We start from the raw sequence: 26,959 nt of genomic DNA, 5'->3' as shown, positions 1-26,959 counted from the left end.
CCCAGCCGTGGGGATTCTGGTGGCTTCCAGTTCAGTCTTCTCACGTTGGCACAAATCCACAGTGATAACCCAGGACGGGTTCCTGGCATCGTAATTGCGTGTGGACGCTCACACACGTGTGCGCCGTGCCTGAGGCGTCCTCAGATGACTTCCCGGGGCGGGCGTGCCGGGTCGCATCTACTCCCATCAGGTTGTCGGAGCCCATTTTAACCGCCCGTTTTCCACACCAAGTTTGAGAATTTAAAAACCCACAAACTCGCTCCATTTGATGGGTGAGGTTTTAAATTGCGTTGTTTTAGTTTGCATTTTTTGATTCAGAGGTTGAATCTTTTCCTTTTAAAACATCATGTTTCTTTGTGAATTGAACACGCCCTGTGCTGCATCCTCCATTCGGGCGTCGATTTCCTGTTGATTTGCATCCACTCCAGAAACTAAGGATGTTCGTGAAAGCTTTGTCGTCATTTCACAGCAAAATGTTAAGATTTGGTTCTTCTGTCGTCAGCACGAGTGGCAAATATACCATCATTTCAGGCTACACAAAGGAGAACACACCAGAGTTCACACCTGGAAGTTTCATGTTAAGAACAGGTAGTTTCCAGGTGTCTGAACGTTCTTCCTTCCCTGTCGTCTGGTGCAGTGTGACCGAGGCCGGCATGGGTCTGTGTTCCTGCCCCTCTGGGGCCGTGGTCTCGGCCTCAGCTGTTACACGATGGCTGGTCCTCTGCTTCCTGGTCTTTGTGACTTGAGTACCTGGCGTGGGTCTTATCTTTATGTTGTTTCATTTGCATTTCAGAAAAATCAGGGTTTGAGTGAAAATGTCTTATGCTGAATCGATAGCATCTAGATCTGATCAGAGCTCTGGGGGTAGACACCCACTAGCGCAGCTGAGGGGACCAGGCCACCAGAATCGGGTCGCGGGGGGCCACAGGCTGCCGGAGATGGGGTGCAGGGGCCCAGGCCACCAGAATCGGGTCGCAGGGGGCCACAGGCTGCCGGAGATGGGGTGCAGGGGCCCAGGCCACAAGAATCGGGTCGCAGGGGGCCACAGGCTGCCGGAGATGGGGTGCAGGGGGCCCAGGCCACAAGAATCGGAGTGCAGGGGCCCCCAGACTGCTGGAGATGGGGTGCAGGGGGCCCCAGGCTGCAAGAATCGGGGTGCAGGGGCCCCCAGGCTGCCGGAGATGGGGTGCAGGGGGCCCAGGCCACAAGAATCGGAGTGCAGGGGCCCCCAGACTGCTGGAGATGGGGTGCAGGGGCCCAGGCCACCAGAATCGGGGTGCAGAGGGCCACAGGCTGCCGGAGATGGGGTGCAGGGGCCCAGGCCACCAGAATCGGGGTGCAGAGGGCCACAGGCTGCCGGAGATTGGGTGCAGGGGCCCAGGCCACCAGAATCGGGGTGCAGAGGGCCACAGGCTGCCGGAGATGGGGTGCAGGGGCCCAGGCCACCAGAATCGGGGTGCAGGGGCCACAGGCTGCCGGAGATGGGGTGCAGGGGGCCCCAGGCCACCAGAATCGGGGTGCAGAGGGCCACAGGCTGCTGGAGATGGGGTGCAGGGGCCCAGGCCACCAGAATCGGGGTGCAGGGGGGACCCTGCCTCTCCTCCTGTGCCGCCTCCTCCACCTCCTGCCCTGGCTGCAGTGTGGACGTGCCCGTGGGTTGTGGGCAGCAGGGACTTGTTGGGGGGAGGGGCCTGCTGCACTGGGTCGGGGGACGGGGTTCCCCTTGAGGGGCTGCGGCTGGGCACAGTGGGTAGGAGAGCGGACGAGGGGCAAACCCAGCACAGGCCTCGGGGGCTTTGGGGAAGGGGAGAAGCCCGCCCATTGGGTCAGCCTTTCTGGTCCTAAAGAACCTGAAATCATGTTCCCCTGGGGGCGACTTGCAGATGGGCGGGGTCCTAGTCTCCGTCGCCTGGCGGGGGGTGCAGCAGGGCTAGCCCCCGCAGATCTGCCGCAGAAAGGCCAGAAAGCAGGACGTAAGCAGGTATTTAGAAGTTGTCTTGGAGCCATGTCACGTTTTCTTAGGGCAGTCTTGCGTTTGCGCCTGTTGTGGAGTGAATTTGATGTTCTTCTGGCCGTGATGAGTGAGGCTGGTCAGATCATGGGTTGGAGGCCGCGTCCTTCTAGGGCCGGTGAGGCTGGGAGCGGGGCTCCCGGGTCTGACGGGAGACCCAGGACCTGGTGTTGGGGGCTGGGGAGTGGGGCGGCACCTGCTCTCTGGTGGGTGGAAGGTGGTGGTTTAAAAGATCTGCGTGGCGCTGGGTGCAGCTTGGGGGCGGAGTGGGGGGAAGCGCTCCTTCACACGTGGGTCTCGGGGGGCGTGGGGGCGCTGATGCCCTACAGGAGGCCCTGGAGCCCTGGCATTTCCGAGCCGGGCGTCAGGGCCCCGAAGGAGGAAGCAGAAGACGCGGGCTGGGCTGTGCCCTGCCTCCCGGTTGTGTGCCCCTCGGGGACAGCGGCCAGCATCCCGGCAGGGGGTCAGGGTCTCACTTGAACTCTGCAGCCTCACCCCGGTTCCTGGCCCCGCCTGCCTCACGTGCGCCCCCCGATCCCTGGAGCCCGCTGGGCCTTGTGAGTGTGACCCCCACTGGTGACGGGCCCTGGGCCTGGTGCGGGAAGCGGTGCTCGCCGGCCGTCTCCTCTCCAGACCTGTGGCCGATGCTGCCCTGTGCCTGTGGCTCAGGCCACTCGCTGTGGCCGTGGCTGCAGTGGCTCTGGCCGCCACCTGGTTTCCTCTCCGTGGATGCCGGGGGGGGGTCCCGGCGCAGGGGGGTCCCGGCCTCTGGATCCTCTGTTGAGGAAGCGGCAGTAGCCTTATGTTTCGCCCAGTTACGGAAGTAGAGGGTTTATTTAAAAATCCACGTGGAGTCGGAAAGAAAGTTAAGAGTCATCTGAAATCTCAGTGCAGGGTGGCCTTGCTGTTAGATTTTGGAGATTGTTTTGGGAATAACTTACACGTCCGTTACACGGCTTTGCATAAATGCTCTCGGACGTTCTGTTCCTGCTGTTTTTCTCCACGGGTTTGTCCCGGATGCTTTCATGTTGGTAAATATGAACGTGGATGATTAGAGGAGGCTTCGTGGGCCACTTCAAATGTGTGCAGGGGTGGAGGGGCTGTGAGCACGGCCCCGCATCCCTGTTGCGTCCCGAGTGACTCGGTTCAGGGCTGTCCCACCGTCCTGCCTCCCCCGGGATTGGTTACACTCCTACTGTCGAGGCATCAAACGTTCCAGGACGTGTCTCTCGAAGGCACCCTTACACTTGAAACTTGTATGATGTTGTACGTCAGCTGTACCTCAAAAAATAATGCAAATAAGTAAAGAAGAGAAATACCCCAAACACTGAACGGTGATTCCCGAGTGCCTCCCCGCTGGTCCTGGACCCGGAGGGGCTCTGCCACCAGGACCCCGTGGGGTGTTTCACGTGGACGTGGCCCTGGGTCCTCCCCCGTTCAGGCAGCTTCCCCTGCACCGCCTTGCGAGCGCCAGGGGCCAGTTTCGCCTGTTCCGTGTTGTGTGTGGCAGGAGCTGGATCTGAGGTCCCAGGCACAGGCTCCTGAGCTGTGCTCTCCTCCTGGAGTCTTTCTTCACGTGATGGACCTCAGCCCTCGCCCTGGCGCTCGGCCTCCTTGGTTCATAGTGTCTCCGTGGTGGCCCTTCCGTGGCAGGTGGCCGCGGTCAGCTCCGTAGCAGGTCACCCAGAGTCTAGGGACCTGGAGAGCAGTGTTGTCACCCGTGGTGTCTGCGGCAGGAGCACGGCACCCAGTGGTGTCCTCGATGGTCCCCGAGGCCCCCGGGGGCTGCTTGTCGCCCTCACATCCTGAAAGCGAGTGAGGGGGCCGAGGAGACGGAGACAGAGACAGAGAGATGGGGAGAGACAGAGACGGACACAAGACACAGGTGGGAGGGGCGGTGAGCCAGCGGGCAGGCGACTTGGCCCCTGGCGACCTGCCCTGGCCTTTGCAGATTTGGCCGCTAGGTCAGGCCGCACTGGGGGAGGGGACGGGGCAGGGCGCGAAGCCCCGCGGGCGGGGGCCTGGCTCGCTCACAGGGCGCGGGTCCCTCGGCGAGGCGGGCAGTGTTCTTCGGGGTCCGTGCCCTTTTACGTTAGGGCTGCTCCTGTGACCGCTGTGGTGGAAGGACCTAATGTTTCTGTCGCACGTGCGTCAGTGCTGACGTTCCGGACGCTGTGAACTAGGTATTCTGATGATTTCCACGAGGGCCAGTGATGATGGATTTTGTCTTTTTGTCTGGTCACCGTGACAGCACTGATGCGCTGGGTGTGCCTTGTGGCTCGGGGAGTGCCACAGCCTTTCAGGATGAGTCAGGAGGTGGTTATTGAGGTGAGGGGTGCGCGCCTGCAAACTGGCTCCCCCCGCCCCGCCCCGCCCCGCGCCCCGCCCCCAGCCCCACCCCGTGCCCCGCCCCGCCCCGCGCCCCGCCCCGCCCCCAGCCCCCTGCTCACGGCCTCCCCGGTGGGCGGGCCCTGGGGTGTGCAGAATCCTCGCGGTCCAGTGAAGGAGGCCGGGAGGAGATGCAGAGGCAGATGGGGGGGGAGATGCCACAGGGCTCGGCCAGGTCACGCCTCCTGGGGGCATGTGACGAGCTAGGGCCCCACTTGGCATTTCTCAAGCCTGGAGCGTGGTGGTGGCGGCACTAGGAAGGTTTGCTAGTTTAAGTAAAGTAGTTGTCAACTTTTCAGCTTTCGTTCTTAATGGGGTCAGCTCTTTCTAACAGTATTACGTGTTTTGGGGACACGTGTTTTACCGTTATTGCTACTGTGAATGGGATAGCTTTACCTACTAAAATTGAGTAACCAACTTTTTCTATTAAATATGAACACAAAAGGCTGAATATGGTTTTTCTAAGAAAAATTAAGGTGAGTTATGGCAAACGAGTTGTTTGTTGTTGGTTTACATGTAATGGATTTAGCAGCGTGGTATTTCCCTAGAGGAAGCCAGGTTTGCATCTTAAATATCAAGATTTTGTCAGAAAGAAAGTCCAGAGCACTTATGTTCCAGTTAACTGCAATTTCAGAAATACCTCTTAAAGGTAGAGCGCCACCTGTGTTTTGATGCTTGTTGTCAAGGCCCTGAGGTCGTAGCCTCTGGGCTGCGAGGTGCAGGCAGAGGCCCCGAGGCCTTCCTTGGACTCCCAGCTGCCCTTGGGGCTCCTGCTCCCGAAGCGGGTGTTTTAGAAAAGGCTGCCGCCGAGACTCGGGGTAGAGGGTGGCCTGTGGGTGTCGATGCCCACGCGTACCTGGGACGGACCGGCCCCTCTCCCGAGGTCTGCGCTGTCCGCGGTCTGTCCTGCTCTGGTGCGGTGTCCCGCAGGGCAGGGCCGGTGCAGAGGTGCTGTCCCCACACGGAGCCTGGGGCGGGCTAGGGTGTCGGCCTGAGTCGTCTTCGGGCCCGCAGACGCCTTCTGTCACCTTCCTGCAGAGCCGGGCGAGAGGGGCCTTGGGTGCGGGGTTGATGGGGGACATCTGTGTGCAGTGTCCCTGGTGTTTAGAAGGATGAGTCGCAGTCGTCCTGGCAGCGGGGTGACCTCGAGGGTCTGTCGCTCTGACACCTTGAGCTGCTTTCCTGTGGCTGCCGCCCGCCCGCCCGAGGCCGGTGTCGCTCACTTAGTCCCTCAGAAAGGACTCCCGGGGTCAGGCAGCCTGGTAAATTGCTGGGCCTGATCCGTGGCTCTGGGTGATGTCACCACGGGGGGTCAGCTGGCCCCCATGGGGGGCCCCTGCAGTGGCCCAGACAGGCTTCACCTGTCACCTGCGAGGGGACCGCCGAGAGCCCGGCGGGAGACGCAGGTGCTGCCGTGGGTTCCGGCCACGTCTCCACGTTGGCTCCTCGCTGGGGCGTGAGCGGCTCGGGAGCACCGCGCAGCGGGTGCAGGCGGCGTGGCATCCAGCGTCAGGAGGGCGCTTCCGTGCAGTGTCGCCGCGGAGCCGGCTCTGGTTCAGAGCTCGTGTGCCATGTGCCTCGTGTCTCGTGCGTCTCCTGGTCCAGGTCCCCCTGGCTTAGGTGGGAGGCTGGGGCTGGCAGAGAAGGGTGGCCCCTTGCCCCACCCTCAGCAGTTTGCGGGACGAGCCGTGCCCGTCGGCTCTGGCCGGGCAGCCGCTGCGGAGAGCCTGCGGCCGAGGAACAGAGGGTGGGCCCTGCGTCCGGGGCGGGGGGCGAGCGCCCCAACGCAGGGCTTCCTGGGCGTGAGCTGCCGAGCGATCGTGGGTCACGTCGCTGCGGGCCAAGCGTGAGAACCGAGCAGGCCGGGGGCGTCGGGGCCCTGGCCGACGGGGACAGCGGCATTGCTCAGCGCAGGGGACGCCGGTCCCCAGGGCGGGCTGCCCCCGTGCCCTGCGGGCACTGGCCTCGTCACAGGGGCGGGCAGACCTCCTCGACCGCCAGCCAGCATGTCCCCATCGGGTCTCTGCTCTGCGGCGGCAGCGTCCACGCGGAGTCAGCTCTGAGGGAGCAGGACGGGGGACACGGAAGCCGGAGGGAAGGGTGAGGGGCCTGGGGCCCCCTGCCAGGTGCTGCCGTCCAGGCGAGGGGGACCAGGCTCCCTCCTCGCCTCTGTCAGGTGCGTGTCCTTATACGGCCCTTTCTGACCGTCGCGGGTCTTCGCTCTGGGGCTCTGGGGCTCCGAGCCTGCGTTACTGGGGCGTTTCTGGGACCCGTGAGATGCGGGCTCCCCAGCCGTGATCCACCGTGGTCCTCGTGGTCAGGCACTTGGTCCCCTCGTTTTCTGGGATCGGAGGGTCAGGAAACGGCCACAGGGCGTTGCTGGGCTCGGCTGGCGGGTGGCCCCTCCCGTGTGGCCTGCCTTTGTCTGGGGCCTCAGCAGGTCGGGGGGCTCCCCCGCCCACCCGCGGGGGACGTGCGTGCGTTTGAGCGCCTCACAGACATGCCCGCCCAGCCCCACCTCGGTGCAGGGCTGAGGTGGGCTTCTCCACGGCCGGTCTCGGGGGGCGCTGGGCAGGGTCTCCGTTAGCTTTTGTTTTCACACCTGGCTCTTGCGGGCGCATGTGAGGTGTGCGTTGGTGTGTATGTGTGAGTGTGTGTGTGTGTACATGCATGGGTCACGTGTGTGAGTGCGCACGGGTATGTGGATGTGTGAGCGTGTGGTGTGCATTGGTGTGTGTGTGTTTACGTGCATGTGTGTGTGCGTCTGTGTGTGCACACGCACGCGTGTCCGTGTCTGGCGGCCAGGTCCGGTTGGGAGAGCCAGATTTGGGGCCCCGCTCCGAGCAGAGCCGCTGTGTCCAGGGGGTGGCTGCGGGCGCCCCTCCTGACGCTCGGCGGGGCAGAGAAGCGCCGGCGGTTCTCAGACGTGGGAAGCCGCTGCCACACGGGCCTGACGCGGGCGGGCAGGGTGGTGCTGTGGCTGGCCCGTGGAGGTCTGGGTCCCCAGCGTGTCCCACCCGAGGCCGTCCCTGTGACAGTTCGGGTGGTGCTCCGAGCCCTCCGTGGTCGCACGTGTCGGGCACACGCTCCTTCCGTTCAGCGGCCCGTCGTGCTGGTGCCCCAAACGCGCTTGACCGTGAGGCGCCGCCCTGTGCCCCTCTGGCCGCCCCGGGACGAGGGGGGCGCTGGCGGGTGTTGGGTGCGTCCCGCGGCCCCGTGGCCGCGAAGGGCAGGGACGGACGCGCCCCGGGCCCCAGGCCCACGCCCCCCGTGCGCAGAGGTGGTCTGTCCTGATGCTGGGAGCGCGGTGCCCGGCGCTCTGACGGAGCCAAAGGCGCTGTTCTCGAGCCAGAGCACCAGTTTGCTTTCCCGGTGGCCCACCCGCGGTTACGCGTCGCTGACCCCAAGTGTAAAGTGACATGCGACTTAATTGATAACTAAGGGAAACGTTGCACGGCGTCCCAAAGGCTGAGCTTCAGGGGCTGGAAGGATCGTTTCCCCGCTGCTGACGAGCGATCACGGTGGGTGAGGCAGCTCGTGCCCCCGGGCCTCGCGGCTGCGTGGGGGCCGCGAGGTCCCTCTGAGGCGTGTCGCGAGGTGTGCGAGCGGCGGGTTGCTGGGTTGCCTGTCGCGCTCCTGACGCCTCCTCACTCTGCTGTTGTTGCCCCCGCAGGCCGGTCTAATTGAAGCCAACGGGGAACTCAAGGTCTTCATAGACCAGAACCTTAGTCCTGGAAAAGGTAAGGGCGCCCGTCTCGGGATAAGTGTGTTCAGTGTGGGCGGGTGTGAGTTCCCCTGACGTGAAGACCCCTGTCAGCGGTGGGAGCCCCACTTGGGGCGCTGCCTGCCTGGAGCCCCCGAAGGACCGGGGTCAGCGCCCCAGTTTATTTTGGTTTGCAAGTTGCGTGCTGTGTGCGGAGATTCGGGAAAAGTAGCGAAGCGTGAGGAAGAGAACACAGCGCGGGTCACGGCTACTCCTTCCGCCTCAGGGCAGCCATGCTGAGGCCCATCAGGCCCACCTCAAACCTGCGGGTGCAGGGTGCCCCGTGAGAGCGGCGTCTCCTCGTCCGCGGTGTGACTTGAATGGGCCTCGACGTCTGTCTGCACCCTTGGGATTGAGGGGAGGGGGTGGGGCGGGTCGTTGCAGCCCCTCTTCCCAGGGGCCCCAAGCTTTGCAGTTTTCTTCCTGTAGGGACACGGGATGGACGGCTGCTAGCGGGTGTATTTGAGCCGGTTTCCCAGATGTGGATTTGCTGGGTCAGAAGGACGCCCACCTCGAGGTGCTGGCCTGTGATGCCTGGCGGACCAGGCCGTGCTGTGCAGGGCCACAGCTGCAGGGCCCTCCTTCCTCTGATCTGTGTCTGCCTTCGTCGCGCTTGCTGTTGCCTCTCAAATCGGAAAGTTTTCATCATACAAATAATATGAGTTCACTGAAAAAAAACGCTGATCGTACCCAAGGGTGTAGTTGAAGACGTGAATGTGTGTTTAAGTGCACGCTTCCTCGAGGGCATCTGACACCCGGTGTCCATCCATGTACGTGCTGTCCTGGGACCTGCGTCGTCCTCTCCCGGCAGCATCTGGTGCCACCCTTTGTGGCCCGGTGGCAGCTCTGGGCAGCCGAGCACCGGCTGCGCGTGGCCACCGTCCTCCACGCCCCGCAGGCGCTGTTTCCCAGGGCGGCTCCTCATCTCACCGGTGCGGGGCGTCCTCTGGGGACGCGGGTCACTCTGGTTCACGCTGTCCCTCAGCCTGAGGACGGGCTTCTCGGGCAGCAGAGGTGAGAACTTAGTAGTGACGTGTGGCTGGAGGCTTGGTGTCACTTTACGATTCTTGAGACTCGGAACCTGCCCTTCAGACACACACCCGCAGGGTGACCTCAACCAGCGTCCGCTATTGCTGGGAGGCCTGTTGTAGGAGGGCGAGGTGCCCCTCCCCACAGAGGCCCCCTGGGGCAGGGGTGGGGGCTCAGAGGAAGTTCCAGATGGGGACGGTTCTCGAGGAGGTGGAAGGCTGCTCCCCAGGACGTGGTGAGGAGCCCCCCAGGAGTGGCCGGGGTCAGGACGCCAAGACGGCCAGAGGGTGCCCCAGGCCCGCGGATGCTGCACCTTGATCCAGCAGGAGCTCCCGCAGGGCCTGCCCATGAGTGGCGTGTCCACGTGGGCGGGGCGGGTGTGGCCGCTGTAATGGCCCAGGAGGGCAGCTCCCACTGATGACTGAGAACCAAGGAAGCCGCCGGGCTCTTCCAGTGCCAGTGACGCCAGCGGCTGGCGGGGCTGGGAAGACCCGGCGTGCGGAGTGGCCGCCTTGTCCTGACCCTTTTGGCCACGTTAGCCCACAGAGTATTTGTAGCATGGCAGGCAAATAGTAACTCTGCAAACATTAGGTTCTGGTAATTTTTAAATGTTTGCTTAAAATTATTCTCAAGAAAACACTAAACCTCACATTTTCATACTTAAGGTATCTTAAAACCTATAGATGTTAATGATATGGTTACTAATTATAAAACTATGTAATATTTTTAGAATCCTTTTTCTGTTAATGGTTATAACAAGTCAGACAATATATCTTCTTTTTTTTTTTTTAATTTATTTCATTTATTTTATTTTTGGCTGTGTTGGGTCTTTGTTGCTGCATGCAGGATTTCTCTAGTTGTGGCGAGTGGGGGCCACTCTTCGTTGCAGTGCATGGGCCCCTCACTGTGGTGGCTTCTCTTGTTGCAGCGCACAGGCTCCAGGCGCATGAGCCTCAGCAGTCGTGGCACGTGGGCCCAGCAGTTGTGGCTCATGGGCTTAGTTGCTCCGAGGCATGTGGGATCCTCCCAGACCAGGGCTCGAACCCGTGTCCCCTGCATCGGCAGGCGGACTCCCAACCACTGTGTCACCAGGGAAGCCCCAATATATATTCTTAACTCATTTTTGTTGAAAGGAATTCTCCAATTCATAATGTTATATTTGAAAATATTTTGTTTGGTAGTTCCTTTAAGAAAGGCTTTGTAGTACATTTTATGGCTAAAGCAATGTTATTTCTAGGGAGCAGATTCCTAGCCTGTGTTATAATTTAACCCTCCCTGTGGCCGAGATGCTAGGCCCCCGCCCCCATAAACGGGTTGTGTGTGGCACCTTTATTAGGAAAATGTGTGAAGCATTCTGATTTCTCTGGCCAGATTAAACCAAAAGGGAAATACCATTCCATGCCGGATGTTGACCAAAAGTGGTAAATCTCAGCTGAGTCAACAGTTGTCAGGGACCTGGGAGAGGGTGCTGGGGTGTGTGCGTGCGTGTACTCGTGCCACGGAACAGCCACAGGCCAGTGCTGGGCTGAATCCCGTGACGCACAAGGTCACCTGGGACCCAGGTTCCCTTGGAGAAGTGGCACTCAGCCCCAGGAACACGTAGATATTACACTGTATGTTTGTATAGTTACACATGTTATATGATATTAAAATGGAATTGGCCCAGCCTTAGAGGAAGTCAGCTAGATCTCTCTCTGGATCAGTTTCAAAAACAGCAGAATCAAAGTTGCAGACTATGTACAGTATGTACTATCTTCTAGATTTAAAGGCCCGCAAACAGCACTCACGTTGTTCTTGGATGCGTGGGTGTGTGTGGGAAGCGTGGAAAACGGAGCGAACGCTCTGAGTGCGATAGCTGCTGGCGGGGTGGAGTGGGGAGCTTTTCGGCAGAGACAGTGAAATGATACTCGTTATTCTGTGCATGCTGTGTACTGGCGTAAGGCTGCCTGCAAAATAATTACTCCTATTTGCAGCGTTTCTCACACAGTAACATTCAAGGGGAAGATCCCAGGGGTGGGACAGACGGCGTGGGTGCAGGTGAGGAGGGGCTGGCCTGGTCCACCCCCGAGTCCCCCCCCACAACCCCGAGCTGGGCAAAGGTGGGAGCCCGGGTAGCGGCTGGGTGTCGTAGCCAGACCTGCAGGCCAGCGGCGAGGTGGCCGCCCAGCCCTCCGTGGATGTGGCCTCCGTGTAACGACAGACAGGTGGGCTCTAAAGGCCGGCGCCGGGAGCCCTGCCGGGCAGCTGCTGTGGGCTTTGACCCGGCAAGCTTCCGCGCTCACAGGTCGTTGAAAACGGAATCATTTCCGAATTGGAAAAGAAAGTTATTCTTTTTAGTGAAAAAAACCAATTCCGTATTTTTGGAAACTTACTAGTTACTCATCTGTACGTAAATCTGAAAGTGGTATGTTTAATTGCCTAAGTGTTTTAAATCTCTCAGTGCAAAACAGAATAATGTTTTGTCTTTTAAAATATGTTTCTCGGGCTTCCCTGGTGGCGCAGTGGTTGAGAATCTGCCTGCCAATGCAGGGGACACGGGTTCGAGCCCTGGTCTGGGAAGATCCCACATGCCGCGGAGCAGCTGGGCCCGTGAGCCACAACTGCTGAGCCTGCGCGTCTGGAGCCTGTGCTCCGCAACAAGAGAGGCCGCGATAGTGAAAGGCCTGCGCACCGTGATGAAGAGTGGCCCCTGCTTGCCGCAACTAGAGAAAGCCCTCGCACAGAAACGAAGACCCAACACAGCCTAAATAAATAAACAAATAAATAAATAAATAAAATATCTTTCTCATATCTAAAACAATTTTTTAAATATTTGTTTTTGTTAAGATACAGATCTCTATTTTTAGAGGGATATAAAAAACTCAAGGCAGATAAACCTATTTTGCTTGCAGCCAATAGTTTAAATTTTTTTGGTGTTGATTGGTAAAAATATTAATATTTAGGCAGTTGAAGGATGCATATCTGTCTTCGTCAGCTTAGGTTAACAGAAATTATTCGTTGTTCATACGTAGCAGCAAAATTCATTGTTTACTGGAATTTGAAGAAGTTTATTTAAAATGCATGGATTGTGAAGAGTTCAAAAATGAGACCTCAGACCAGGCCGGATGGAAGACCGTGTCTCTCCCTCTTGCTGAACCTGGTGGAAGTGAAGGAAAACGCCCTCCGGTGGCAGCCTGGTGCAAGGCTCCCCGCCCGTAGATCCCCCGCCATCCACCCTGTGGGGACGGGAGCCCGTGCGCTTTAGGGGAACCAGGGGGTCCTGTCCACAGGGGGCTTTCTCCCTCCCTCAAGTGGGGCTGGAAATCCATGTCTTCACCTGAGACCGTCCCGGCCCTTCCAGGATGCTCGTGCACCCGGGCCCGCCTGCCGGTGTCCCCCGGGCACGCGTGCCCTCTGGTGTCGGCAGGGCAGGGGGTTCACTGTTGTATCCCTGGGGCCGAGGCTGGTGCTGGGCACACAGTGCTCTCAGCAGGCCCGTGTTGAGGGGAGGGAAGTTTCTGTCCCCGCTGAGGTGTTTCCCCGCCTCTGTGTTAGGTTATCTGAGTGTTTAGAGAGGTGGTAGCTCCTTGTAAGTCACTCTTCCTGGAAACAGAAACGGATTCTACTTCTCAAGGAAAAGCAGATCGTTAGATTTCTACGCCAGGTTGCAAACACACACAGAGGTGTTGGAATACAAGTTAATTCCAACTGTGAAGTTCTGTAAGTGTCTTAGAATTGCAGACTTTAAGAGCTATTGGCTTCGGGGCCTGTGGTCCCACCAGAACATTCTGTCGGTGGGCAGACAGCCCACAGGGGTCGGGTAGGTTGGTGATGGCCTGGGTGCACCGGAGCCCCCATCCCTGGACGCGAGGGCACAGGGGTGGGTAGGGGTCATTGTAGGGAGAGCGGCAGCGTGGGTGCAGCTGCCTCAGATTTGAGAATCGGGCTTAGTAGCGGTGCTCGCAGTGGACCGTGGGTCTAACACGGTAAGAGGGGCAGTGAGGCTATCTCCCGGGGGGCACCGTCATCCTGACACGGACACTCTGAGCCTCGATTCAGGAAAGGCGTGACCTCTAGTCTCCTTGCGTTGCAGGTGTGGTGTCCTTAGTGGCTGTCCATCCCTCCACAGTAAACACGCTTGGGAAGCAGCTCTTGCCAAAAACGTTCGGACAGTCCAATGTCAACATCGCTCAGCAAGTGGTAAGGCCGGGAGGGTGGTGCCCAGTTGGCCCTGCGGCTTCCCTTCCTGTGCCCGCGGGTTTCAGGAGCACGTGGCCAGTGCCGTGTGTCCTGCCCCGGCCTGGGCCTTTCTGCGTGTGCCGCTGGACGGCGGGACCCGGCCAGGCCAGGGCGGCTTCCCCGCCGGCCGCGCTGGTCCCGAATCTGCCCTGACGGTGTTTTCCTGGGGTGACGCGTGCGCTCGGGCAGAGCGGCCCGAGGGCTGGCCGCTCCCGGGCCTGGACCCTCCTCAGGGCGGGCTGACTGCCGTCCCGGGACGCGAGACTGGTGTCCGTGCGGGCCTCAGGGTGGGGTCAGGGCCTTGCCGGCCGTCAGGCGCTGCAGGGCGGGGGCTTCCCTGCCCATCCTGGCCGATGGGAGGGCGTCAGAGGCGGGTCTGCGCTCCTGGGACTGTGCCAGGCGCCTCTCCTCCAAGTACTCCCACCGGCCCGTCAGCTCCCACCGGTGGGGTTTGGCGGCTCCCTTCCTGACGGGACTCGCGGGCTCCACGGGGCCGTGCAGGGAGGGGCGTTCACCGCCCACCTGCACCTGCTGCCCACGCCCCGCCAGGCGGCCCCCCGGGCAGCTGCGTGCCTGCTCCCCGTCGCTTCGCCCCCGTCGGTGAGCTGTGACCACGTTTGCTCAGCGGCATTGCTGTGATTTTTCAAATCCGTGGTGTGTGGGAGTCCTAGGCCTCACTGGGCACGTCACAGATATTCAATAAATGTCTTTTTGATAGAAGTTATAATTCACATCATTTTATTTTATAGGTACTGTGCGTTATGTTAGAGCAGTCACGCCTGAGAATAGCTCGGTGATTGTAGCAACAGTTCTGTCGTTAGTACCAGTTTAAATAGTTGGGAGGAAGACCAACGTGAAGAGTTTTCTGTTGGTGCCTTTCCGACCTTCAGCTTATCAACCTGAAGTTCCACCGCTGACTTGCCCCAAGCCGTCTCGGAGCCGAGCTAGTTATGGAAATGTGTTCTTCCCAGAATCCCAGTTCTGAGAGTTAAAGCTGGCCTGCCACAGATGCCTGCCCATCTCTACAGACAGAGGGCTAAAAGCAGAAGAGCTGGCAGGTTCCCACAGGAGGGAAGTCCATGGAAAATAGTGAAAATAGGGGAGTGAGGGGAGAAAACCTGCGGTGTCCTCCGCGAGGCTGTGGGCAGTGAGTGGCCCGTGGGCCCAGGGTGTGCTCCCCGCTCTCCTGTCCTGTTGTCGAAGGAGGCTGCCCTTGTAGTGAGCACCTGTTGGGCGCCTGCTGTATGCCTGGTGCTGTGTTCTCCTTGCGGAACAGTGGGACCCACGGGAGGTGTCCTTAGGGGTGGACGGTGGAGTGGGCGCTTGTGTCTGCTGGGGCAGTCACACCGAGGCTGGGCACCCCTCTTGGGGGGCACGGCAGCGGCCTGGCCTGTGCGGGCCACGCAGGGCTGGGCTGGCGTCCTGGGCCTGCTCTCCTGAGGACGTAGCGGGCTGAGTGCTGAGAGGGACGGGTCTCGAGGTTCCCGAGCCGGTGACCACGGGCTTTGGCTGCACGCACCTCCCACCGAGACCCGGGGCCCCGTCAGCGCACACCCGTGAGGCCCTCACCTCTGGGGGTTCATCCTCTTTTCCATCCTGTTTCCCTTTCCAGAGCACTTGCTATTTGATTTCATGTCTTTTGGATGAGAGTGACCTACAGTTTGAAAAACACTGTGACGATGCTTTATCGTGACACTGGGAACGTGAATTAAAAGAATGAAATTCAGCTAAGCTGTTTTTCTTTCTGTGCTTTGTGGATCATTAACATTGACAGGTGACCTGGGCTTAGGGATAATTTGCAGTGTGCCAGGTCAGCTGTCCCAGGGCCACGGCAGGTAACCCTTATCCCACTAAGCAGCAGACTAGCGGGAGTGTCCCGCTTAAAATAGCCCGGACACGGCCTGCTCTCCACGCGCCCAGCGCTGGAGACCCAGTGCTGACACATTCGGTGACGTCACCGTGCAGTCACCAGGAAACGGTGCTTCTGAGTGGTTTCCTGGGTCGGGCACGAGATCTTTGGGAAGCTAGAATTTTACTTGGCTGGATGAGGCAGTGTCCCCGTGTCCCCCGTTAATGTGTGACTGTCGATTGATGGGACCAGAGTTCTGAGTGCTTGGTGTCAGAAGACAGGCCTTCTGTGCAGGGACGGGTGTCTGTGTGTTGGGGGCGGCGGGACCCCTGCCTTTGCCCCGGTGCCGTTGCCTCTCCTCCGCCCTGTGCTGTCTGGGGTGCCCGGGGCTCCCCGCTTGGCTGGGTGGGCTGGTGGGGCACTGCAGCAAGCCTCGCTAGCCCTGCGTTCCTTTTTTTCTTCATTTTTGGGCCTCATCGTAGCACCGCTGAAGCGTAGAGTTTTATCCTGTCATGTGTCGTTGAAAGGAAAGGAAGTAAAAGAGGAACGTGAGGGTCCCACCCGGAGTTGTCTCCAGGCCCGGCCAGGCCGCTGGGCGTCCCCCGCTGCCCAGGGCTCCAGGTGTCCCCGCTGGGTGCTCACGTGACCGCTCTCTAACCTTTGTGGTTAATGGAACTCAGCGGCGGCTGTAGGTAATGAGAAATGATGAAGTGACAGCGTCGTGTGTGGGAGATTCTGACTGTTCTGAATTGTCTTTTTTGACTGTAGGTAATTGGTACGCCTCAGAGACCTGCAGCGCCAAACACTATCGTGGTAGGAAGCCCACACACCCCTAACACTCACTTTGTCTCCCAGAACCAGCCTTCAGACCCCTCACCTTGGTCTGCCGGGTGAGCACTTGCCTAGAATTTCCCCCCAGCCTCTGGCTGCGTGGCCGAGCAGCACGCCAGAGCATCGGGCACTGGCCAGCGCGTGCCCGGCGTAGATGCGTGGACCACGCCGCCCTGTGGTTTTGGGGGTGGGCTCTGGCTTCTTAATGCAGCGGTAGCTTTCACACTTTGCGCTGTCTGTACCAGAAAGTAACCGTTTCTCGAACCCCAATAAACGTGGCGGGTCTCACAGCAGCTTCTCCTGAACAGCTGAACGTGGCCGTGGGGACAGCCCTGTGTGACGGCCACAGCACCCTGTTCCTTTGATCCTTTCCTCCAAAAGCAAAGTGACGTGAAAGCGATTTTACTCAGAGGTCAGCTGCGCAACTTTCCCTAAAAACAAACAAAAACAAAGCTGTAGAATCGTGTCTGTATTGGTTCTAAAGCAAAAATCATCCGCTCCCGAAATCCGTCAGTTGGAAACTTGGGGCGACCGTTTCCTCGCTGTGGCGACTCAGGAAGGTCAGACGCTGGGGCTCCCCGCCAAGGGGAAGTGTCCCAGCCTCAGCGCTGGGCGCCGGCTGCCACGTGGCCGTCAGGGTGTCTGCACTGGCTCATCTCAGCCGGCTCACGTTTGCCCCCAGATTCCTGTATTTGCAGCAGAACTTCCATAACTCCTGATGTCGGTCGACATCTTTTTGAGAAGCAGCGTTTGGCGTCTCGATACACATCAGGCGTGTCCTGGGGTCTGCCCTTTGGGTCATGTGCCCCACTTTTCCCGAGAGTTGAAGATACACATGTAAGGTCCGGCCGCTTAAGTTTGTTCTCCGGCCTTTGAAGGAAGGAGGGGGTCCCTGGACGGGGAGACAGAGCCAGGCTCCCGTCCCTGCTCGGTTGAGTGCAGCCCGCGGGACCCCCTCGAGGCGCCCGCCAGTCCTAGGCGGCGGGTCTGGATCCTGGGCTGGCGCTGTGTGCTGAGGCCACTGCTTTTCTGTTGTGTTTCTGAAGGAAGCGTAACAGGAAAGGGGAGAAGAACGGTAAGGGGCTGAGGCATTTCTCCATGAAGGTCTGCGAGAAGGTGCAGCGGAAGGGGACCACGTCCTACAACGAGGTGGCGGATGAGCTGGTGGCAGAGTTCAGTGCTGCCGACAACCACATCTTACCGAACGAGTCGGTGAGTGTGTGCGCGGCGGGGCTGGCGGACAGGGCACCCGGCCCGCCGTCCGTGTCTGGAACAACCTCAGGCACGCGGAGAAGTTCTGAAAACGCTTCCAAAGGTGTCCTGACCCGCTTGTGTGGCGATGCCCCAGCGTCCCCAGCGCTCCCACGGCGCGCGCCGGCTCCGGCCCCGTGTGTCGGCCGCCTCCTCGTGGCGACGCCCCCTTCCTGGCCCGGCGGGCTGAGCGGGACCGTACGGGGGGCGGGCGGTGCACAGCCGCCGGTGTGTTTGGGTTCTGGGCCATCTGGAAACCCCCTCCGTCTCCGCCAGGCCTACGACCAGAAGAACATCAGACGGCGTGTCTACGACGCCCTGAACGTGCTGATGGCCATGAACATCATCTCCAAGGAGAAGAAGGAGATCAGGTGGATCGGACTGCCCACCAACTCCGCCCAGGAGTGTCAGAACCTGGAGGTATCTCCAGCCTTGCGGCCGCCGCGTGTTCCTAGCAGGCGTCGGTCGTCTGCACCACTGGCCCCTGCTGAGTGTCTTGGGCGGAGGTGGGGGGCAGGTGTCCCCGTGTCCTGAAGCCCCTGATCACGTCCGTGCTTTCCCACTTGACGGTGACCCTCCGTCCGTCTGGGGCTGCAGACGCTGGTGGCGGGGCAGTCGGCCCAGTCCGGGCGGCGGGGTGCCCCCAGTGTGGGTGAACTCTGCATCCCAGTTTGTGGGGTTTTTAAAAAGATAACATAGCCGTGTCCAAAAGATGAGAAGATGGAAGAAGGTTGTGTAGTTTCGAGATGAAGAGAAACTGGCCTGTGCCCGCAGCGTCTGCCACATTCTAGGTTCTTCTGTTTCCCCACCGTCAGGCCCAGGGCACACGTTTTCGGCGAGGACCTTTCCTAGGTGACCCTGTGTTGCCTTGGATTTTAAAATACGCTGTGGAAACCAGTTGTGGTGATGTTTTATGTCGATGGCTTGTCTTTGAAGGTGGAGAGACAGAGAAGGCTGGAAAGAATAAAGCAGAAACAGTCGCAGCTCCAGGAACTTATCCTGCAGGTAATGCAGCGCCTGCCGTGGAGGCAGCGTGATTGCTGTTTGGTGGCGTGGGCGCCCGTGTCCCCGTCGTCTCCCCTCCACGTGTTTGGTTTTTGGACATGTGTTCTCCGCTGGGTGGCTCCCTGGGGCTTGCGTCCCCCGGCCGCTCTGGTCTCTAAGGGGGGGCCGGGCAGGGCCGTTGACGCCCAGGGAGGGTCGGGTGGCCGGCGGCGGCAGGTGTGGGTGCGCGTCAATCGTGCATCTTTTCAGCAAATCGCCTTTAAGAACCTGGTGGAGAGGAACCGCCGGGCGGAGCAGCAGGCCAGCCGGCCGCCCCCCGCCAACTCCGCCATCCGCCTGCCTTTCATCATCGTGAACACCAGCAAGAAGACGGTCATCGACTGCAGCATTTCCAACGACAAGTAGGTCGTGGCGGGAAGGGCCTTGGCCGCGTGCAGACGCCTGGTCGGGGGGGTGTGGCGGGGGAGAAGGTGGCCCGTCTGGTTGATTTGCTGCGTGTCTCACTTGCAGCCACCGAGGACGGTCTTCCAGCGTCCTTACCTTGCAGGGCTCCTCCTCGCTTCCCTGACTGCGTCTCCTTGAGAAGGAGGATTGTTGTCAGGACAGCAGGCGGTGCTCGGGGCCCGGCCGGGGGCGGCCGGGGGGCGGCCGGCAGCCCCGGGCTGTGTAGGTGCCGCCCGCGCTCCCTGGTTGCTGGTTCTGAGCTGGTGGGTTGTGTGGCTGAGGGGGGTTTGGGGTGAGCGGGGTGTCCCGCTCGGGGCCCCCGAGCCAGGTGTCCAACTCCGTCGTGGAGACGGCGCTCTTCTGACGGTGACTTTCTCCTCGAGGTTTGAGTACCTGTTTAATTTTGACAACACGTTTGAAATCCACGATGACATTGAGGTGCTGAAGCGCATGGGGATGGCCTGCGGCCTGGAGTCCGGGAGCTGCTCCGCCGACGACCTGAAGGTGGCGAGAAGTTTGGTGCCGAAGGCGCTGGAACCCTACGTGACAGGTCCGCTCCGTCCTGGACGGAACGCCCGCCCCTCCGCTGGGGTTGGCTCCCGCCCGGTGCCCAGAGCAGAGGCAAATGGGGCGTGGGACGGTGGCGGGCTGTGGGGTGCCGGTGCGGCAGCCGTAGGACACCATCTGGCGGGGCCGTGGCCCCTCGGGACGCGGGGGGCGGGGGGCGGCGACAAGGCCGAGCCGTGGGGTTCATGCGGTGCAGGTGTTACGTCGGGACCTCACCTTCCAGGTAGGGCCCCAGGTCTGTGAGGAGCGTGGCAGGCGTGGACCCGACCCCAGGGAGTGGCTTAGTCACTGCAGCAAAGTGACCGAGAAAAGTGTCGTCTTGGCAGCCCTGGGCCTGCCCCCGACGGCAGGTGTGGGGTGCCTGCCGGGTCCCCGGCATCCGTTCTGCCGGCTCCTTGGCTGAGCTGGGGGGGCCCAGCCACCGAGGGGAAGGGCTTTGTGGTGAGAGAGGAGAAGCAGCCCCTGCGCCTCTGGTGTGGATTTACTCCCTGAGCGCTCCCAGCGGCTCGGAGTAAGTGGGCGTCTGGCCTCGGAGCGTCCAGTGAAAGTGGCGCCTCCCACCCCCTCTCGATGCCAGCAGCTGCCCTGTGAGACCCCCGCTGCCCTCGCTCCGGCCCCCGTTCTTGGCGATACAGCTGCGTCCAGGACGGGGGTCGACATGGGTCTTTTCTCCCCTTGGGTCCCGCCTCTGCGTATGGTGACGGTTGCCCTTCCGTGGCACTGTGGTGGGGGCGTCAGTGGCTGCACCGATTCAGAGACGTAAAGGGAGGACTTCCGTGCTGCCTTCGCGAGGCTTGGTCCGGTGGCCGGGCCCAGCGAGCGGGCTGCCTTCTGGCTGGTAGCGGGCGTGGCGCTGGGCGGCCCGAGGGGCCTCGCCTGGAGAGCCGTCCCGTCTCAGCTCGTGGGCCTGTTTCCTGCGGTCTCTGCTTTGTGAAATTTGCTTTCTTTTCTTTCTCTTTCCAGAAATGGCTCAGGGATCACTCGGCGGTGTCTTTGTCACGTCGGCAGTTTCAACTGCCAACGGCACAAGGCTCTCTGCCAGGTAACTGCTGTCCCCGGCGGGGCCTGGGGGTGGTGGGGCCACTGTCACCTGGCAGCGGGACGCCCGGAGTCGTGTGTGAACAACTGCTGCTCAGCCGCTCGGAACGGGGCTCCCAGTGCAGGGCAGACCTCCCCCTACTCCGGACGCCCCCCAGAGCTCGTCCGTTGTGCAAAGGAGATTTGTTTTTTCTGATTGGTTTCTTTCCTCTAAAGGTTAAAAGTAGTACATGGTTTTTATTTCTTTGAAAAGTACTTCGGTGAAGTGCAGGCAAAGCTACCTGAACCCCACGGCCGGCAGCCTGAGTGACAGGCTATTTCTCCATCTCTTTTTTTAATTGTTTTTTAAACACACTTGAAGTCACAATGCGCATATAATATTGTTCCTTTTTTTCACGTTACTGTGTATTGAATGTATTTTATATTATCGAAGGAGCTTTATCATTTAAATCAATGTGTATTTGACTCTTGACCTAGTAGTCCCACAGAGCAGAACCATGTCAGGCCTCAGGGTTTGTCTTAGTTTTTTAAAGATACATGTAAAGTAATTTCAACGTTAAGTAGTGACAAAACAGTCGTTTTATTTTTCGTGTAGTATTATGTGTTATACATATTTATATCAATTCTAAATATCAATAAATGTTCAGTTTCTTAAAGTGTAAGTGAAATCAGTAGAGTGTAGGTCCAACAAAATGGAATTGACTGATAAGTCACGTGTGCACACCTTCGAGGGGGCTCTGCGGGCACCGTGTCCTCTGGTCCCCGTGCAGCGCTGGCCTGGCCACAGTGTGGCCCTGAGGGAGGGGCGGGGTCGCCCCGTGAGGGTCCCAGCGCCCGTGGGGTCTGTGTCGACCTCGGCGGGGCTGAGGGAGGCCGCAGGGTGTCTGCACCTGTTTGGGTTTTGACTGAGGTTGGTTCCGTTTTTAACTCTGAATCTGCCGCTGTGTGTGTAGCCCAGTTTGTAAAATCTGAACACTGGTTATACCAAGAGGTGGAATTTGGGTATTTCCTAAACGTTCCTCTTTAAGAAATTCTTTTTATTGATTAAATTTCAGAGGCTCACGTCAGGTTTTCTAAAGAGGGAAGCAAAGCCATTACCATTTCAGAAGAGATACTGACCGTGGTGGTGGATACGCTGTTTTTACAAAGGCCCTTTTTGTTTATTGAGCTGCCCTCTGGTTCAACATTTAGGTGGTTCCCAGTTACAAGAAAAGCTGCAACGAGCAGCCTGATGGCTCAGTTTTCCACCCTTCCTGGCTTGGTCGCCAGGCTGGCTTTCCCAGATGTGGGATTACTTTGTCGAAGAGCAGCGTCAGTAAATACCAGTGAAAGGTATTAAGATACATGCGTGTGATTTTCTGCCAGCGGGAAAACACCTTTAACGTCAGGCATCTGTGCAGCTCTGGCCTGTGGGGCTTCTGTGGTGCCGCTGGCCTCGCAGGGTCCTGACCCGCGTGGCGGGACAGGAGCCCTTTTACTCAGTCATCGCCCTCCCCCTGCCCCGTGCCGTCCGATTCAAGTGTATCACGGCCGCGTTTCCAGGGTGGTTCTGACCCTTTCGTGTCCTGTTATCTTTAAACAGACTCACGGTTTACCAAATAAGCTCCCCCGTTTTGTGGAGAGCGGTTGAAGGCCACAGGTCGGGCGCAGAGAGGAAGCCGTGAGGACCCCCCGGGGGTGCCGCTGTGTCTCCGCGTGGAGACAGGCCTCCTCCGAGTCTGGGGCCTGGAGGACCTGTGTCAAGTTGTAGCCCTAGGTCGGGGTCCCCTCGGGACCTTCCCTTGCTGTTCAGCTCAGACATGAAGACACTGAATGACTTGTGATGGTACCTGAGCAAGTTGTAGCTCAGAAGAAACGGCGCCTTCCCTCCCCTCGCGGTGGGCGTGGCTGTCTCCCCTTGGTGCCCTGGGACCGTAACTGACCACAGCTGACCCTCCGCGTCTCGTGTGCGCTGTGCTGGGACGCGGGCGGTGGCTGAAGCCGGGGGTCTTTGCCCAGGATTCCGGCTCCTAAAGCCCCTCCGTTCTAGGCCGGGGTCTCGCCCGCGGGCCTGTTGACATTTTGGGCCGGACCACTCTTTGCTGTGGGTGCTGCCGTGCCTTGTGGGGCACTGGGTTGTGCCCTCGGCCTCAGATGCTAGCACCCCCCGCCCCAGTTGTGGCAACCAGAGGTTGTCATGTGTTTCCGGATGAGGCTCCCAGGAGCGTGATGCAAACGCGGGTGGGTTCCGGCGACCCATTTGAAGACGGGGGCGCGGGGCTGGGCAGCTCTGGCTGCTCTAGAACCCTGCCCCGCAGCTCTGCCCCCTGGGTCTGTGGTCCCCGCCTGGGCCCGCCCCAGGGACCCTCGTCAGGCGGCATTCCAAAAAATAAAACCTGCAAGAGCCGTGGGTCCTCGGGGCCGTCCTGGAGGCGCAGGCTGCAGTGAGACGCGCCCGTCACCCTCAGCTTCCTGGCTCAGCACGGACGCCGGAGGAGCTGAGGGTGGGGCCTGGGACGGAGTTTCCACGAGCGGGCACACGCACACGCCAGCACACGCTCACTGGGTGCCCCTTTACTCCCCGGCTCCCACCCTTCGGGGAGGGCAGGGAAGTCACGGGCGGAGGCCTGGGAGGAGAGTCTCGGGGGTCCTCCGGTTGCTGTGCCTGAGTCTCGCTTCTGACGTGATGATAAATGGGGAGGACTCAGTGTCGGGGCCCTGCCGGGGCCCCTCGTCCAGTGGTGATGTGTGAAGGGGGCGTGACGGGTGAGGTCAGCCTCAGGAGTGTTGGGTTCTGCGCTGCACGTGGGTGAGGTTTTCCGTTTCTGTTCGTGTAGCTGAGAACACCCAGACCTCCCGGGGACGCCGGCCCGTCTCTGGCGCCGCAGACGCGGCCACTGACACCTCCTGTCCTTGCAGTGACCTGGCCAACGGCGCGGATGGGGCGCTGGCCACGAGCTCCAGCGGGTCGCAGTACAGCGGGTCGCGGGTGGAGACGCCCGTGTCATACGTCGGGGAGGAGGACGAGGACGAGGACTTCCACGAGGACGAGGAGGAGGACTGAGCCCCGTCGGCTCCAGGGACGCGTCCGGGAGGAGAACGGCTGTGAACGGGGGTCCTTCTGTGTCTTCCGTCCTCCTCCCGAGAAGAGCGCGCCGAGCCGCTGGGCTCGGCGTGCGCCGCCGATAAGCAACGCGCCGTTCTCTGCGGGGTCCTGACGAGTGTCTGATGCCGACGCACGGCCTCTCTTTACTCTTTCGGATTTTGTGTTTTCGTTTGCTGTTTTTTTAAAATTCAGAGTTCATTTCGCCCCTTCACAGTTCTTGCCGAGTTTGCTGGAGACGTTGTGCTCCGTCCACGCCGAGGGAGATAAAGGCCCTGCTGCCCGGCGGGCCCGAGGCAGCCGCCGAGGGGGAGGCGCCGCGGAACCGGCAGATGGCGAGGCTCTGCTTCTCGACGTTTTATTACGACCTTATTTCCCTTAAATTATATTGACTGCGTGATTCCATCGGGTTTCTACTTTGGTTTTGCTCTGTGTTGCAGCCAACGAATTGCGAAGTTCTTTTTGGTTTTTGTTTGTTTGGTTTGGTAAAAGTTTACTGCCATGCTGGTGCAGCTATGGAAACTGTCTGAAAGCTTGGAATGGTTTATTGCTTATAGTAAAATTTGCCTGATTTCTTACAGGCAGCGTTTGGGAACTTTTATTATATAGTTGTTTACATACTTATAAGTCTGTCATTTAAAGACATGTACTGAAACAAATGTTGTATTTGTTTCGTAAGCATCTTCCTGTAATCTATTATAAAGTTGAAATTAAATATAGAGAATGTTTTAACAGTTTTTTAACTCAAAATTTGTCAATCATTTTTAATAGTTCTTTTTTTATAAAAAGAAAAAGGAATTTCAGGACAGGCAGTAGTCTCTTTTAAAACTTATTCACCAAGAACCATTAACTGCACAGTTGCTGTTAGCTGCCTGTTCTAAAATAATAGTCTTTTTATTGGAACACAAACAAACTTTTCTGTAATATTTTGTGGAATAAAGAGACTTTAATTGTTTGACTTGTTTAACTTGGCACTGTTAGTTTTTATTAATAAAGTGCGCATGGGCATTTTAAACAAGTCGTGTGTCCCTCTGATTTGGGATTGCTGTCGGGAGCTCGTTTTGTCCCGTCAGCCGTGCCCTTCTCTGGAGGGAGGAGAGGGTCCAGGCCCAGCAGTACATACAGGACCCGCCGAGGCCCCCAGCCTGTCCTGCCGCTGCCCAGCGGCGGGGCCGAGGAAGGAGGTCCCGGGGACGCGGCCGGTGGTGGGGAGAGAGTTTGTGCCTTGCCTTGTTTTTAGAAGAAACGTACCCACGACCTTTAACGTGCGAATCCTTACAAAACGTGAACTTTGCAAACACATCCCGGAAAGGTCACGAAGCTCCACAGGGAAGCAGGGGGCGGAGGGATGCAGGCTGGATGCCCTCGCGGACACGCCCACGGTGAGAGAGCCAGGCCGAGGTCGCTCCTTGCCTTTCTCCCGGGTCCTAGAAGTCGAGACAGACTTTATGGATTTGACTTTCGGAAGAAGAGTCAGATTGTAAGGTGAGATGGGGCAGCTCAGCGTTTTATTCACGTTGGTGGAAGACATCCGTGGACGTCGCAGGGCACGGTTGCGGCCTTGAGCAGAGTCGCGTCTCCTGAGGGATGCGGCAGTTCCTCCTTTCTTCCTGACCGTGGCTGCCTGAAGTGTCCTGAGGGCCGTGGCTGGAGAGACGGGGGCGGTGTCGGCGCCCGTGCGGTGAGGACGCGGCCAGCCCCGCGTCTCCGGCCGAGTCCCCTGCGGCTGCGCCCCTGCGGCCCCTCCTCCTCCAGGGCACCCGGGCGGGTCTGGCCAAGCTGGGCACCCGAGCGCGGGCAGGAGACCCCCGACCTTCCACCGGTGGTGACCCGGGTGGCCGAGGGTCTGCTGGCTCCGCTGCTGCGGGAGCGCCTTGGACGGGGGACAAGGTTCTGGCGTCGTCGCCTCTCCTGCTCCTCCTGGTAGGTGGTCAGCTGTGGCCCGGGCATCCCGGAGCGCCACCCGTCAGGGTGTCCGGCCTGCGTCCGTCCACGCCCGCTTCCCTGCGGTGTGGCCTGTGACCTCCAGGGGAGGCGTTTGATTCCAAAGGTCACGTCTTACGAGCTGGTGAGCAGCGGGGTTCTGCCAACCAGGAGGCCTGTGGCTACTTGGGCCGAGCACTGACTCTGGGGTTGACGCAGCAGTGGTCCCCGGGGCGCGTCAGCGAGCTCGCGAGAGAGGAACGTCCGGGCTCGAACCTAGGCCTCTGACCTCTGACCCCAGAGCCTGTGCCACCCCTCCCCCAGGTGCTGGTTGTTCCGTGTATTCGACAGCAACTTGACAGAAGGTTCTAGCACTTCTTTCCAAGGGGCGCTTTGTGGTCGGCAGGTAGCCGGGTCCCCTGCACCCCCCGTGGGGGCAGCCCCTCCAGCTGCTGGGCCTCGGTTTCCTTCCCTGTGAAATGGAATCAGCAGCCCCGGCCTCCCAGGGCAGCTGGAGGAGGGACCCCGAGTCAGGCAGCCTACTGTGCTCGGGCCCCCCGACGGGCACCCCCACCCCACCCCCATCGAGGCCTCGGTGTCTCTTCTGGGGTGGCTGGACCTCTGACCCCTGACCTCCAACCTCTGATGTGTCGTGACATCCCTGAGGTGGCCTGATCTCTGGCCTGACCTGGCACTTCCCAGGTGGCTCAGGGTTTTTGCAGGTGGGGTCGGCAACGCGGAGCAGAGCCGGCGGCCTTCGGGGCTGGGCTGCGGGTCCCCTGTCCCCTGAGCCTCTGCGGGGCTTCTTCCGTGGGGTTAGGACTCCGGGCTGCCAGCTCCGGGTGGGGTGAAAAGTGGGTGACAGGTGAGAGCAGGTTTGTCCTTGGGACAGAATGTTCTCGTTTCAGGGTTTTCTGAATGGGCTGGGGCTGCAGACCGCCCCCCGCCCTGGAGGCTGGAGGGGAGACTGTGCTCCGAGGAAGGTCACCTCTGGGGTTTGGGCTCCGCCGCGTGGGGACACCCTTACGTCCCAGAGCTGTGCGCTCTCAGCGCAGCCCCTTCCACTCCGGTTTGTAATGTCCCTGACTTGCAACTGAAAGTGTTAAAGGGAGAGGTTTTTTAGTTCATTAATTTTAGTTAATTCTTCTTAAGTTAATTTAGTTAACTGAATTTCAGTTAGTTTGAGTTTTCAGTTAATTCTTCCCCCTCATCAGGAGAGACATGACTCTTTTACATAGATTAAGAGTGAATTTAATAAACCTGATTTTTACAGTTTAGGAACTGCATTTTTTAAAGCCGGCAACCAGAATGCATGAAATCCTAAGTCGCGTTTCATATCAACGCACTACCGGTCTTCATATTAACGTATAGAAAAAATAAATTACAGCAAGAAAGGTGATGTCCACGTGGAAGAGATGAGTCCCTTTGGGGTCTTGTTAGTTGCACAGCTGCTGCCTTAGGGTCACCGTGTTAGCCCAGCGTTTTTATCGTGGCTGCAAATTCTACCTAAAAAGTGACAGAGATTTCACAGGATTCTGGCTCTGAGAGCTGGGTGCACGG

At 59.5% G+C, this 26,959-nt stretch overlaps 1 protein-coding gene across 6 annotated transcripts in view; it reads left to right on the top strand.

Moving 5' to 3' along the window:
• The window catches only part of TFDP1 (transcription factor Dp-1), a 31,025-nt gene extending 6,531 nt beyond the window's left edge, over positions 1–24,494 (top strand). For 4 of the 6 annotated variants that reach the window (XM_057532822.1, XM_057532821.1, XM_057532823.1 and 1 more), the window contains exons 3-12: positions 8,073–8,139; positions 13,264–13,370; positions 16,027–16,148; positions 17,136–17,301; positions 17,617–17,760; positions 18,277–18,345; positions 18,595–18,746; positions 19,173–19,339; positions 20,320–20,398; positions 21,586–23,269. In XM_057532822.1, the coding sequence (XP_057388805.1) occupies positions 8,073–8,139; positions 13,264–13,370; positions 16,027–16,148; positions 17,136–17,301; positions 17,617–17,760; positions 18,277–18,345; positions 18,595–18,746; positions 19,173–19,339; positions 20,320–20,398; positions 21,586–21,733 (1,221 nt within the window). In that variant the 3' untranslated portion in view covers positions 21,734–23,269. Of the gene's footprint in view, positions 1–8,072; positions 8,140–13,263; positions 13,371–16,026; positions 16,149–17,135; positions 17,302–17,616; positions 17,761–18,276; positions 18,346–18,594; positions 18,747–19,172; positions 19,340–20,319; positions 20,399–21,585; positions 23,270–23,292 lie in introns of those variants that run through there. The other 2 variants (XM_057532826.1, XM_057532825.1) reach the window with 2 other exon arrangements.
• Positions 24,495–26,959: the final 2,465 nt, after the last annotated feature.

Source organism: Balaenoptera acutorostrata, chromosome 18 (genome assembly GCF_949987535.1).
Source record: "Balaenoptera acutorostrata chromosome 18, mBalAcu1.1, whole genome shotgun sequence".
Lineage (NCBI taxonomy): Eukaryota > Metazoa > Chordata > Mammalia > Artiodactyla > Balaenopteridae > Balaenoptera > Balaenoptera acutorostrata.
This window is presented reverse-complemented; position numbering and strand designations above follow the sequence as displayed.